This window comes from Colletotrichum karsti (genome assembly GCF_011947395.1).
Source record: "Colletotrichum karsti strain CkLH20 chromosome Unknown Scaffold18, whole genome shotgun sequence".
NCBI lineage: Eukaryota > Fungi > Ascomycota > Sordariomycetes > Glomerellales > Glomerellaceae > Colletotrichum > Colletotrichum karsti.
In genome coordinates this window covers 796,202-809,730 of record NW_024065918.1, presented here as the reverse complement: position 1 = coordinate 809,730, position 13,529 = coordinate 796,202, and the positions used below count along the sequence as shown (strand labels likewise).

Genomic DNA, 13,529 nt, shown 5'->3' with positions numbered 1-13,529 from the left:
CAGGTTTCTTTTATTTAAATTTATGACCATCATTTCATGTATCAGGAAGATTTTCAGAATATTGGATCATCATAGCACGCGAAGCATCTATAGGGACGGTCGCTAGGTTACTAAAGGCAAAGGGGTATCAATTTACATATCCATCTTATCAACATCTATCTTCTCCAACAAACTTTTCTTAGGCCACTCTATCCAGGGCCTCCACTCGTCGTCAATGACATCGTCGACCATCAGCATCACCCCCTTGCTCCACCCTCCACAGGCCCAGTCATCATGCTCACACATCCTCAGCAACGCAGCAAAATGCGCCAGAATCACCAGTGCAGTCGGATGTCCGTTCCCGACCATCTCGATGAACAACACCGGCAACGTTACACACCAGCCCCAAACACTGCCGGGCTTTTCGCCGTCGGTGGTAACAATCTGATGCGATCTGCGCAGCGACTCCAGCGCCAGTACGCAGACAGTCTGCTCGTTGATGACGTCGTGGAACGAAGCGGGGACCTCTCTCGCGAGCGCCGTTATGGCGTCGAGCCGCTTCTGAAACGGGCTCGCGGTGTTCATCCCGGGCGAGATCTGCGGCGTCCGCAGGAGAACGTCCAACGGCCCGCCGCGCTGCCTCCACTGCTCCAGCGGCTGGAAATCGAGAATCCCCTTCACCCCGTGCAGGAACCTGAAGGACTGTGCGACGTCCCCGAGACCGACCGGCCGGCCAAGGGTCTCGGCGTGGGCGACGGAGTACACACTAACGATGAAGATGAGCGTCGCGAGGAAGAAGTAGGCCTCGCAATTGGTCGTGTCGATGTCGTTCAGGCGCGTCGCAAAGAAACGAAGCGCCAGGTTCTGGTGGTGCACCGAGATGATGTCCCACTTCCTCCGCTCCGAGGGGTGGCTGTGGGCGTAGTGCAGCGCCGCGACAGCAAGCAAGCCATGCATTAGGAATTTCTACCGACGCGCAAACTATAATCAGCGACCACACGCATATACACCACACAATTCTCCGAATTAAGATTAAGTTCTTACGATGGTAATCCGGGGACAGAGGGAGAGGGGTGGTAAGGGGAAAAAGCTTACATGGGAACATGCCATCTCGGGTATAGCCGTCTTCCACAGCTCTTCGGTGCAGGCATCATGCGGCAACTCGTTGCAGGTGACGGTGCTGTAGTGGTGCATCAGACGCAGGCTCTGCAGCCAATCCTCGGAGAGGTCCAGGGGGTCCGGAGCGGCGCCGGTCGCAAGTACCGCCGAGTGGTGGTCGTTTGCGTACGGTGACGTGCTCGCTTTCGGAGGTTGTCAGTTTTTGAGCTTCGGAAGATGTGCCAAGCATGAATGACAAGATGGAGGGGATGACGAAGACACAAGGGGTGGGGGATTGCAGATCAGGTTCGTCCTTACCTGCCGTCGGCGTCAAACTGGCATCGCTTGCGGCTGTCGCAGCTGTCGTCGTCGTCGTTGTCCTCGTCGACTCATGGATCCCGTGGGGAGGAACCGGGACGTATTGTTGACCCGGGGTCTGGGAGGTCGTGGGCGGCGTCAGCGGCCCCGTCACCGCCGGGTGAGGGTCCAAGAGACTGCAGTGGGCGCCGTGTGCAACGCATCGATGGCACGGTCGGTTCTCATCGCACTGCGACAAACGCTCGTCAATCCGTCGCTCCAACAGCTGAGACACGTTTCCATCGCCAAAAGACCACCAATGTTTGCACGCGGTCGTACCTTTACCCGGCGCGCCTTGCAACGCACACATCCGTTTCTGGATTTCTTGTGCCCGAGTCGTCGGGTACGCTTCTCCATCATTCAAGAAAACCGACTTCGCGAGAATGACGTTAACGGAGCTGTAGCTGAACCGAGGGGGCACGCAGGCAGGAAGGGAGCGGCCGGCCGGTTGACCAGCTCGGGTTCGTATACGCACACAATTAAGGGAGAAAAAGGGAAGGGGTGGGGGAAACGCCAACGACGGGAAACGCGATGGGAGAAAAGCGGTTGATAAAAAAGAGAATGCGAGAACCCCTGACCCTTTTTTCCCTCACCATGTCCAATTAGAGCGTCGGCTGGTCCCGAATACGGGACCGGCATATGATTTGCAATGTCGCGGCTTTGCGGCATCTCTTGCGCAGATCACCAAGTGGCTTAGGGGACTAAGAATCCCCCCCACTCTGCGGGGAACGACTTCCGGACCGTTGAGGAGAGGAGGAATACGAATGCGGGGTTTGCCATTGTTCTGTCAGTAATGCGAATCCGAGGTTTAAAATGTGCCTAACGTAGTTCTTGTGTTTGGTGTAAAGTACGGATGGACGCAGGAGCGTTTTGGTGTTTCGAGAAAGCGGGAGAAAGAAGAAATAGGGCGTGCAGAAGCAAGCTGTCGAATTTTGAATCTCGGGTTTTACGAGGTGTTGTTGGTTTTGCGGTACGCGTACTCTGTGTGGCTTCTATCATGCTCTCACCCTGTTCTACCAGCGCGAGATCCTTGCGCGTCCTTTTTTCGGGTTTTCGGCACGGTGAATCGGGGAAATCCATGCGCTTTTCTTCGGTGTGAGACAAGAGCGCTCTGGGGGTTGACAAAACACCAAAGATTTCTGGAGAGAGGATGAACTCGACGCACCCGAGAGCGAGTGAGGTTCGGCTTTTGATGGGCGGTTGATCGCGGTTCGAAAGAGTTCCTGGAACGGCTGTGAAACGGTACTTTGTGCTCGGGAAGAATGCCAACAGATACTCTGTTGCGTTGGTGAAGTTGGCACAGAGGGTTTGGTTTGGGCGGATGTGAGGAAATGGTGAGATTTCTGGCCTCACCGACGCTTCACCGAATATTGTTTCGGTATACATCGGTGAGACACAAACGTCGGGAGGCCTGAGTTCTTCCACCCCTTTCGTCACAGCCCAATCCACTCTCTCACCGCTCGGAATGCTGAAGACCAGTAGCATGACATTGTCCGTCGGGACCTCCCTCCTTGTTCCCCGAACCCGGGACCCAGCTCCATCGGATGCACACCAGGACGCTGCGGCAACGGTGGCCCGAACTCATCCCAACAACATAGCAATAACGGCGAAACTCCGCAGACTCAACTTCGGCCTTCCAAAAACACGGAACCGAGCATGCGTCTGGAAACGCATCCGTACTTCACACCGGGAACGGGGCCCTACCAACACTCCGGCCCCGGCCCCGCTCGGACGGTGAGTGCCTCCACATCGGAAACGCACGGGGCCTGATTCGGCGCCGTTCAAGGTGATCGGGAAATGCACGCGCCTCCGATCCGGTCGGCTCCGTGGCGGAATCATCGCACCTATTTCGGATTGACGCTGAGATGTCTTGATGTTGGTGGAGAGATTGTGTCTCCTTACTCATCCTCACTCGAAAGATGAATATACACGACGTGAGACATCTCGGCGACTCTCACAGCAGTCGTTCGGTCATTTTTCACAAGATAAGATGACCGCGGAAACCCTACACCGCTCACAAATCCGGAGGTATAGATTACTATATACCAAGTCATTGTCGTTCTACTGACGGAACTATATACATCGGAAGGTGGTGTTTACTTCAGATGGCAGGGAACCCGATCAAAACACCCTGCGACGCAGACTGGCGGTAGTGTTACCAGCAGGCAGAGGCAGAACCTCAATCACAGGAGTCTGGTAGATCTCCCAGTTATCCGACGCCTTGGGGTTTCCAAACGGCACCAGAGCGGCGATGCGCATCCTAGCAGATCACAAACGTCAGACTCGGACATGCGCCGCGCAAAAGGTCTCAACTTACTTGTACTTCCCGGGCTTGATCTGGGAGCCGTCCGCCAGCTTGCCGAGCCACCACGACTCGTAGGGGGAGTCGCGCGGCTGGTACTGGAGCGGGTAGGAGAAGGTGTTGTTCACGCTGTCGGTGGCCGGGTCGAAGACGGGGTAGTTGGGGCTGTTGTAGACGTCGAAGGAGGCGACGGAGCCGATGTACTTGTTGGAGCCGACGACGGGAGGGTAGACCCATTCGCGTTCCTCGTAGGACGGCTCGAAGATCTGTCGCGGCGGTTAGCAGATGAATGTCAACGGCGGATCAGAACGGTTGATGCTTACATCCCAACGGAGCTCGCGAGTACCCCACGTAAGGGCGACTTGGAGTCTGACGAAGTCCTGGGCCGCGAGGGAGAGGTCGAAGTTGAAGCTGTGGACTTGTGTTAGCTGGACCCTCTGGAGTTGAGAGATGGGCTGGGGTTACCTCGACTTCTCGGTGATTAGTGTTCGGTTCACGCCAGAGGCGATTTTCGGGTATCCCATCGAGGTGTAGAACATGTCGACGATGTCATGCTTGATGCTTCCGCCAACGCCTGTTTCATGATGGTTAGTATGGGCAAGCCTCAGATGACGAGGGATAACGTACCGAAGTAGGGCACCGAGAGAACATCGCCATTGCTCGCGCTGATCAAGACCTTGCCGCTCCAGACCGGCAATCTAGAGGAGTTCAGCCCTTGAGGGATGTCGAAGGTGAACCTTATTTCAGCGTCAGTCGGTCACCCCATACTGCATATCTACAACAAAACTTACTTGGCAGTCTTGGTCTCCCCAGGTCCGACCTTGAAAGTACCGGATGGCAGACCAACAACAGCATCGATCTTGAACGGCACGATCTCGGGGAAATCCTTGATGCGAGGAATAGCGATGAGATCCGGGTTCGACGCAGCTTCAGGGGTCCAGTACGACTCAAACCCGGCGGCACTCTGCACCTGGAAGCGGTACTCGAGCTCCGTGGCGCCCGTGTTGGTGATGTCGACCTGGTGGTAGCGCGAAAAGTGGTGCGTGTCGTTGAGCGCGAACTTAATCTCTCCGGACAGCTGCGAAGTGGAGTTGAGAACGGCGGCGGCGTCGATCAGACCGCTACCGACCTGGATCGGAGGGGCCCAGAAGCCAAAGTCCTTGGTGCTGCCGTCAGACCAGGGGATCGCGCGGCCGGATGCGGTGATACGAGCGTGAAGGGCCTTGGCGAAGCCGGCGCCGTGGACGGAGCGGCCACCGTGCGCGGAGATGTAGAGTGCTGCTACACCGGCGACGTACGGGCAGGCCATGCTCGTGCCGGAGAGATCGCGGTAGCGATGGCCGACGAAGGGAGCGAAGATGCGGCCACCGGGGGCTGTAACATCGGGCTTCAGCTCAAGGTCGAAGGTGCCTCCCCACGAAGTGAAGACAGAGGGCTTGCCGCCACCGGAGTTATACATGGCGACGTAGTTGCTGTTCTGGTCGAGAGAGAAGTCGGCAGTGACGTTGCCGCCAGCGATATAAGTCTTGACAATAGCTTCGCCGGCGTCCTTGGACAACAGACCCCAGTCGCTCTGTGCCCAGCCTCTGCCAGACGAACCGAGCACAGGCCTGTCGGTCAGGTAAAAGAGCATGAACCTGGCACCGCGTTCCTGAACCCATCTCTGCCTCTGCCAATCCTCGCAGCCCTCATCGAACCGCACGAGCGGGATGGTATTGTTGAAGTTGATGCCCTCAGCCAAAGGTTCACAGGCATCGTTCTCGACGCTGATGTTGAGAGTAACAGGGACGATGGGCCAACCGACAATTTCCGCAGGGAACAGCTCCTCGGCGGGACGGTAGCCGAGAATAGTTCGGTTCGACTGGCCGTCGAGGTTGAAGGTACCGGCAAACTGGCGAGCCGAAACAATGGAGGCATCGGCAGACCCAATAGCGAGAACGTCCTTTCCGGAGGCTCCGCTGCTGGCGAAGAAGGGGCCGACGTCACCAGAGTTACCAGCGGCGATAGTGACAACAACGCCCTGCTGGACGATGCGGTCCGCGACCAGAGCCCAGGCATTCTGGCTCCAGCCACCAGTCGAGCCGACAGAAGCAGTGATGATATCGACGCCGTCGGAGAAGGCACGCAGGAAAGCCTCGATGAGGACCTCCTCACCAGTGCCTTCGTTAGGGCCAAAGACCTTGTACGAGTAAATGGTGGCTTCGGGAGCGACTCCGGTAAACTCCACGCTTTTGCCGGCAATGATACCGGCGACGTGGGTCCCGTGGCCGGCCTGGTCCATGGGGTCCTCGTCCGGCTGTCTCTCCTCGCCAGGGAAGGGCCAGTTGGTCTCGTCACCGACAAAATCATATCCGCCCGCGACCTTGCAGTTGGCTCCGAAGCATCCTCCCAAAGCCGGGTGGGTGTACTCAGTGCCGGTATCCACGATACCGACCTTGACACCCTTGCCGAAAATGCCTTGCTCATGAAGCTTGTCTACGCCCGTCATCCAGTGGATGGAGTAGTTGAGCGCGGCGGCATCGTCGCTGAAGGAGTCTCCGGTGACAACGGGGGCGAGTTGAATCCGGGTGGAGTGCCACGCCTTGACGACCGGGAGTAGAGCCTCAAGCGAGTCTGTGTTCTCGCTGTCGGACTCAACGGCAATGCCGCTGAAGATGGATGAGTCGAAGACTTTCAGGACCTTGCTTCCGGCCTTGGCCTCGATCTCTTTGACGAGGGCATCTTTGTCGGCTCCCTGGCAGCAGTCAGTATTCCATTACGTCTTCATTCTGCACTTGTCTCAGATGCTCACCTGCTCTAGTTCAACAATGAACTTTTTGGGCGCCACAGCAGTGTCGTTGGACGGACGGGCATCGTCGTCAACGGCACGCTTGGAGATCTTGGCAACACCCGTGCCGGCCAAAGCCAGCGCGGAAACGAGGACGCTCGCCACACGCATGGTCGGTCGACTTTAAAACGAATGACAGGATCTCAGAATCCGGGCGATCGAGCTGAGCTTCAATGCGTGACACCTCATGACCATCGCGGGGAAGTCTTCGTCTTTTATCAGACTTTCCGGCCGTCTGAGTCGCCCAACTGGCGTGATGCCATCTTCTGTTGACGATCTCGTATCGAATATCGACACGGAGGCACCCCCGGCAGCTTTGTCCAATTTCGGCAGTCGACGAGGTGACATCTCCACCCCCGACGGAACCTCACCATGAAAGCCAAGCCATCAACCCGCCATTTGCGAAGTTGCGCCCTTGCATCGACCTGCCGTCTTGAGCTTGGTTTATCTAACGAGCAGAATTCCATGCGACTTTTGGTATTATCTGCATGCAAATTGGCGCTAAATGACTGCTCATCTTCGTATTTGAAGTTGGTAGCCGCCGGTCCTCGGAGGCCGGTGGGATGGGACGATAATTGGGAAGTGGGATCGCGGGAGGCGCGCCATGGGGAACACTGTCTGGGGCTCCGGATTGAATGGTGCCAGAATCCGCTCCGGAGCGATCCGTGGACGCGATGATCCGCTTAACATTAACATAACCTAGGTGTTTGGAGATGTCTCGCCCACTCTTGTCGAGCTGCGCTGTTGCAAACTCGAACAGATGTCGATCGGTCTACCTACGCCTTGATGCGAGAGTAAACCAGTTCCCTAGCATCTCAAGGGCTCACTCGGCATCCCTCGAACGTTTAGGTATCAGACAATGATAGTCGGAATACTAATGGCGAGACTGTTATCAGCAAATACAATGAGAGCGGATGGCATTTGTAGTTGGACCCAAAGACTGGCTCAGGAACTTTTTAGTCTGGACACTCGGCCGATCCAGGGATCTCAGGGCGGATGAAATGAGAGGAGATCATGTTTGCTTTTCGAAATGAGGAGATTCCACTCGGTCGGCCGGGGTTCCGCCCTTGCAGCCGTCGTCTCTTGGCAGGAATATCCGGCGGTGCTGTGGGTAGAAACTGTTTCTAGCTTCACTGAAACTCCAAAAACAAGCCTCCAGTGAAGTCATCATGGTTCATTACAGGCGTCTGAAGCAGAAGGTTGTGCTGACTGCATCCGGTTGAATCTGCTGCGTCTTGGCGTCGAACGTGAATGTGCCGGCACCGCCAAGCGAGAAGCTTTTTGACGCTTGTCAGATTTACCCCACGTTTGCCCATCTTTGGATCTTCCAATGAGAATGACTTCGTCGTCCTCGGAACCGTTGCCCGACCGCATCTTCATCTCGAGTCCGAGGTACGGTTGCATTTCCTGCGCCGTCCCCGCATCAGTTGCTGACGGCTATATTGAAGATGTCGCCTTTCGGAAGCAGGTGTCTGCCGTCAGAAATCCATAGGCACACTGGACTCTGGACATTGAAAAATGATGAGCTTTAAAGGAATCGAGCCTTTCCCTCAGGTGTTTCGAGGAGGTGAGGTTTTAGTTTCCATAGAGATCCGTCTTGGCATCCGCTGCCATCATGATTCGATCTCTAGCTGCGCTTGCGGGCGCCCTGGTCTTACAGGCGACTTCACCAGTCTTCGCCAAGCCTATGCTTCTGGAGTCTGCGAGGATTCTCGAAAGAACGGAACAAGTCAAGGACTCATACGACTATGTCATCGTTGGAGCAGGGACAGCGGGGTTGACAGTTGCCGACAGGCTGAGTGAAGACGGACAATGTTAGTGACAGGAACCAATGCGAGAGGCTTTGCTCACCAACGGCTTAGACTCTGTACTGGTCATCGAGTATTGCCACCTGAGTATGTACCACATCTTTTCAACACGGCTCGTGACTTACATTTATGCTTCGTAGTATCGGATGAGGTTATCGAAGCTGGCCGCGGCCGAAACTTCAATGACCCCGGGATTCAATACAATATCAGCTCCGTTCCCCAGCCGGAGATGAACAACAGAACACAATTCGTCTGGATAGGCTGCTGTGTGGGCGGTAGCTCCGCCATCAACGGCATGGTCATGGTACGAGGGACCAAGATTGAGTATGATGGCTGGGCGGAATTAGGAGGGCCCGATTCGACGTGGAACTGGGACGGCATCCTGCCCTACTTCAAGAAGGTAGAGACATTCGATCTTGTGTCCGGCTAAGATTGGCTGACTGAGGTTGTAGGCCGTTCATTTCACGCCCCCTGATGAGGAGCTCGCCGATGTCTTCAACATCACATGGGACCCGACTGCTTGGGGCATGGAGGAGAGCACCAAGATCTTCGCTTCGTTCCCCGAGTATCAGAACCCGACATTGAGTTCGAAAGTCCAAAGGCTTGAGAAGAAAACTTCTGACTTGTGTTAGTCCCTACATACCAAGCGGTGAAGAAGATGCCGAGGATGGACGTACCTCTCGATGGCGCAGGAGGCGACAACGGGCTCTTCTGGTTCCCATCCTCAATCGACCCGAAAACGTACCGAAGATCGTACTCAAGAACCGGCCACTACGACAGCATTGAAAGACCAAATTTCGAGGTCATCACTCGCCACAAAGTCCGGAAAATTGTCTTCGATGGAACCACGGCAACTGGGGTAGAGTTCTTTTCCCGCGATGGTGACGGGCAGTCCATTACCGTCAAAGCGAACAAGGAGGTCATTATCGCCGCCGGCGCGGTACACACTCCACAAGTCCTCCAACTGAGTGGTATCGGACCGAAGGCCCTTCTCGAAGAAGCTCGGATCCCGGTCCTGCTTGACATTCCCGGCGTGGGCCAGAACTTCCAAGACCATGCGTACCTCAGCGTGGGATACGAATGGGGCAACGGCAGTCCCAAAGGACCGGAAGTCCCTGCGAACGGCGACCCATGGAGTGTCGCTGCCCCGAACCTGGGCGCCTGGATCGGCCTGCCGACAATGACTGAGAACTTCGAGGACATCGCGGCACGATATGAGGCGCAGGATCCGGCCGAGTTCTTGCCGGAGAACACCCACCCGACCGTGATCGCTGGCTATGCCGAGTTCCAAAAGCTACACGCCAAGTTGCTCCGAAGCAAGAACACCAACATGATGTGGCTTCCGCTGATGGGCGGCGCTGGCGGTATCGTCATGAGCATGCACGTCGTCAGCCACGGCACCATCAACATCGATCCCGCAAATCCGGAAGCCGAGCCGATCGTGGACTACCGCGCGCTGAGCAACCCGACGGATATGGATATCATGGTTGAGGTCATCGAGTTCATGCGCAAGTACATGGCGAGCCCGGACTTTAAGCAGTACGAGCCGAGGGAGACGTCACCGGGGAAGAACGTGACGGGTGAAGCGCTGAGGAGCTGGATTCGGGAGCAGTATATACCGACAAACTTTCATCCGATCGCGACGGCGGCGAAGAAGCCTCTGGAGATGGGAGGCGTCGTCGGAGAAGATCTGGTGGTGCACGGAACGCGGAAGCTCAGTGTCGTTGACGGGAGCATCATGCCATTGCTGCCCGGAGCGAATACGCAGCAGACGGTGTATATGCTGGCCGAGAAGGTGAGTCGCGCTGCATTCTCAGATGAAGTGAGTAACGTGCCGTGTACTGATTTGTATTTTCCCAGGCGGTTGATTTGATCAAGGCTAGGCAATGAAGCGTCGGGGACTGGACAGTGGTACAAAAGATGTGGTGTTTTTGCAAGAACTACGTTGCCAGTGGACTGGCGGACGCTGGAAGAGGTCCCTGGGGCAGCTGGCAAGGCAGTGGTGGCATCCGCTGGCACATAGCGGCAGTCCACATCCGATTTGCATTCATGGCTTCATCGCGCTGGTAGTACATAAACTGAACAAGCGCGCAGTGTCGATATGATTGTTTTGACTATATGGTGATTTCCAATCATGCGTGGGCGATCGTCAGTCACTCTTAGGCTGTTCTCGTCCGTGGATGCATCATGGGCATGTTGGACCCGGAGAGAAAAGCTTAGGCGTTGCAAGTGTTTTCCTCATCTACAGCTACAGTACAGCATATTCATATTGACTTCCTCTAGATATGAATTCCCCGGGAAACATGGTACAGCCAGGTAGTGTAGCCGGAGCCTTTACACCCCACAATTCGCAACGTCACGACCTCCCTTCTGCTGATCAAACAGATAGCTAAACACATAATCGAGGCCTCAACGAGGAACCCAAATTCCAAGATCCTCCGCTTTTGATATTGAAAGACACATGCTCCCTAGGTCCACTAAGGCATAACTCAACTCGTCATTCTCAGCGATACGCATTGCCTCGCAAGGCCTCGTTCGCAAGGGCATCGGCCTCTCGATTGTGACTGCGCGGAACGTGCCAAAATTCGACAGTAACGCCCATAGACGAAAGTTCGGTTGTCTCCGAGAGGATCCAGTCCCAGAGGTACCGATTCTTGACTGGTTCCCCATTGGCACGGTGGAAGTTGTTGTTGACCCAGTGAGATATCCACCCCGGCTGTCCATTTCTTCCTGCAATAGCGTCGACAATGTACGCAGAATCCGACTTGATGACGATATGACGCACCACACACGGATTTCCCCGGTATCGAAAGGGATGATGCCGCCATCCTCGTTGACAAAAGCGCTGGGCGGCCTTCAAGCCCTCTGCGACGGCACGCAACTCGGCACGCTGGTTTGTATGTGCGCGGCGAACCCGTCGTCCCTCCCGGTTTCGCCTGTACTCATCGGGCACAAGGAAGCTCATGTTGAATGCGTTGTTTGGACCAAAGTAGATGCCACATGCAGACCTGTTCGCGCCAGCTTGACCGTTGAAAGGACAAGCGCCGTCGACGGCGACGATCAGCGAATCGATGTGGCAGTCATCCCAGCCGCAAAAGCAGGTGTCATGTCTCAGGCAGCGAACATGAGTGAACACATCTATGTCGCGGCGGTCAAGCACGCGGACTTCGAGGCTGGAGATGTCGCCTTGGTAGAGGTGCTCCCAAGAATCTGGGAAGCGGCTGTATTCATGGAATTCTGGGTCTCCACCGACAGCGGGACGACATCGTACCTCCAAGTGGGTGTGCGAACTGTCGCAAAAGCTCGATACCATGGCTGACTGTGCGGTTTATATGGGCTGCGAGGCTTCTCTTGCCTTCTCGAGGTTCTTAACGTGCCTTGCAAGGGTGATCGATGACTGGGCGTACAGAATCTCCAGCTGCGATGAATGGAGATGGAGATGGAAGTCGAAGTAGAAGTTGAAGTTGGAACGTGGAAGTTGAAGTCGAAAGTCTGGAGACGGGAGAGTTGAAGTAAGGTAGGTGCAATCAGAGGAAACGGCAGGTGGCAGAAGCGAAATGAGAAGGAAGGAGTTCAGCGTTTGTCTCTTCGTCAAGAAAACTCTGCACCTTCCACATGGAAGAAACGAACCATACTCATCATCACGGTTGCCTCCAACAAGAACGCAGCTTCCTCCTCATATCTTCCATGGACATCTCCAAATGTCAAGCTGCTCATCCAAGCCTCTGTTTGCAAGCTTGTCCGCATCTGCGTTCATGCTGCGAGGAACATGCCAAAACTGTACCACGATCCCCATCTCCCAAAGACTAAGAATCTGCTTAACCAAGTCGTTCCACAGCTGCAGGTTCTTCACCACCTCCCCCTGCGCAGTCTTGAACCCGTTCAACAGCCAACTGATCATATACGGCTTCTCCCCGTTCTTCCCTCCTCCCACGGAGTCGACGAGATACGCCGAATCCGACTTGATAATGATGCGCTTCACCTCGCAAAGCGCCTCGTCGTCGCCTGAGACCTCAAGCGAATGCTTGGCTTCACTCAGAGCCTTGACGGCAGCGACGAGCTCGGCACGGTTGTTGGTGTGCTTCTGCGGGACCCCCTTGAGTTCGTCGGGAAGCCGAAAGCTCATGTTCCCGTAGTTCCCGGTTCCGAAGTAGATCCCGCACGCCGACTTCTTCGCCCGGTCCGTTCCGTTGTGCGGGCAGGCGCCGTCGACGGCGATGACGAGCGAGTCCTTATGAGCGACGAGGCCGCCGCCGGAGCCCGGCGAAGGGCATCGTAGGTAGGTGTAGCCGGGGGGCGCGTGCGTCAATTCAAGTTGCGATAGATCGCCGCATCCTGCGTAACTTTCGGACACGGAGGTCGGGAACCGGCTGAAACACCGCCATTCATCCCCCACCGACTTGTTGAAGACCAGCCCGGGGCAGCCATCCGGTGCTGGGTGCGCGGATGTGAGCTTGACGCCCCCTCCGGAGAGATTGAGTAAAGGATTGGCCGTTCCTGATGACATGGTCAGAAACTGAAGTGAGTGAGTGTTGAGATGTTCGGTGAAGGTTGTGTGCATTCGGGGTTTGGGGCTTTAAGCAGGGGGTAGAGATGGCGCGGGGTTGGGCAAACCGCAGGCGGTGGGGCATCACTGAAGCTCATTCCTACGCTGGAGGTCTCATTCTTGTTTTCGCTGGCCTTCCGTATTCAAAAAGAGAATGACCGAGGATTCGGTTTTGAAGAATCCCAGCTGCTTCTAGTGAGAATTTCCGCTAGCACCGTCATGTTGAGTATGAGCCTGGACACGTCTGAAGAAAACACAACGTTTAGTGCTTATTAGAAACTCTAATTGTGTATAAATGCAATGTCAAGCTCAGGAAACAGCATTTTCATTTCATTAAGTCACTGAGAGATTATGAGACTCGATCCGTTCTCAATTCCCCTTGCGTGTTTGACCCATTTCCGCTGTATTTGAACACAACCATGAGGTCTGAATACTCAAAGCGCATCTCGAGAGCTTTCTCTACGCTTTACTGTGGATGAACTTCAGCGTCATATGTGTCATTCGCGTGTGTACCGTTGGATATGGTGTACTGACTGAGATATTAACTGGTCAATGAAATAGCCAACAGAGAACCTCGTCCCCCTTACACTCTCGAGTCTCTTTTTCAAGTTC

At 55.4% G+C, this 13,529-nt stretch overlaps 4 protein-coding genes across 4 annotated transcripts; 1 reads left to right on the top strand and 3 right to left on the bottom strand.

The window, feature by feature from the left end:
• Positions 1-132: 132 nt before the first annotated feature.
• Positions 133-6,674, bottom strand: CkaCkLH20_06318 (subtilase; the record flags this gene model as incomplete). Its single annotated transcript, XM_038889035.1, has 9 exons — positions 133-945; positions 1,075-1,280; positions 3,579-3,694; positions 3,752-4,002; positions 4,060-4,147; positions 4,202-4,310; positions 4,364-4,473; positions 4,528-6,470; positions 6,528-6,674. The coding sequence occupies 9 exons, from the start codon at positions 6,672-6,674 to the stop codon at positions 133-135; spliced, it is 3,783 nt and encodes a 1,260-aa protein (XP_038745836.1).
• A 1,504-nt stretch (positions 6,675-8,178) lies between these two features.
• On the top strand, positions 8,179-10,261 carry CkaCkLH20_06317 (Oxidoreductase; the record flags this gene model as incomplete). Its single annotated transcript, XM_038889034.1, has 6 exons — positions 8,179-8,377; positions 8,426-8,458; positions 8,512-8,771; positions 8,824-8,956; positions 9,004-10,166; positions 10,232-10,261. 6 exons carry the CDS (start codon positions 8,179-8,181, stop codon positions 10,259-10,261), a joined length of 1,818 nt encoding a protein of 605 aa, XP_038745835.1.
• Positions 10,262-10,874: 613 nt separating this feature from the next.
• CkaCkLH20_06316 (putative ribonuclease h protein) lies at positions 10,875-11,684 on the bottom strand (the record flags this gene model as incomplete). Its single annotated transcript, XM_038889033.1, has 1 exon — positions 10,875-11,684. The coding sequence occupies one exon, from the start codon at positions 11,682-11,684 to the stop codon at positions 10,875-10,877; it is 810 nt and encodes a 269-aa protein (XP_038745834.1).
• Positions 11,685-12,047: 363 nt separating this feature from the next.
• On the bottom strand, positions 12,048-12,932 carry CkaCkLH20_06315 (uncharacterized protein; the record flags this gene model as incomplete). The annotated part of the gene is made up of 1 exon (XM_038889032.1): positions 12,048-12,932. One exon carries the CDS (start codon positions 12,930-12,932, stop codon positions 12,048-12,050), a length of 885 nt encoding a protein of 294 aa, XP_038745833.1.
• Positions 12,933-13,529: the final 597 nt, after the last annotated feature.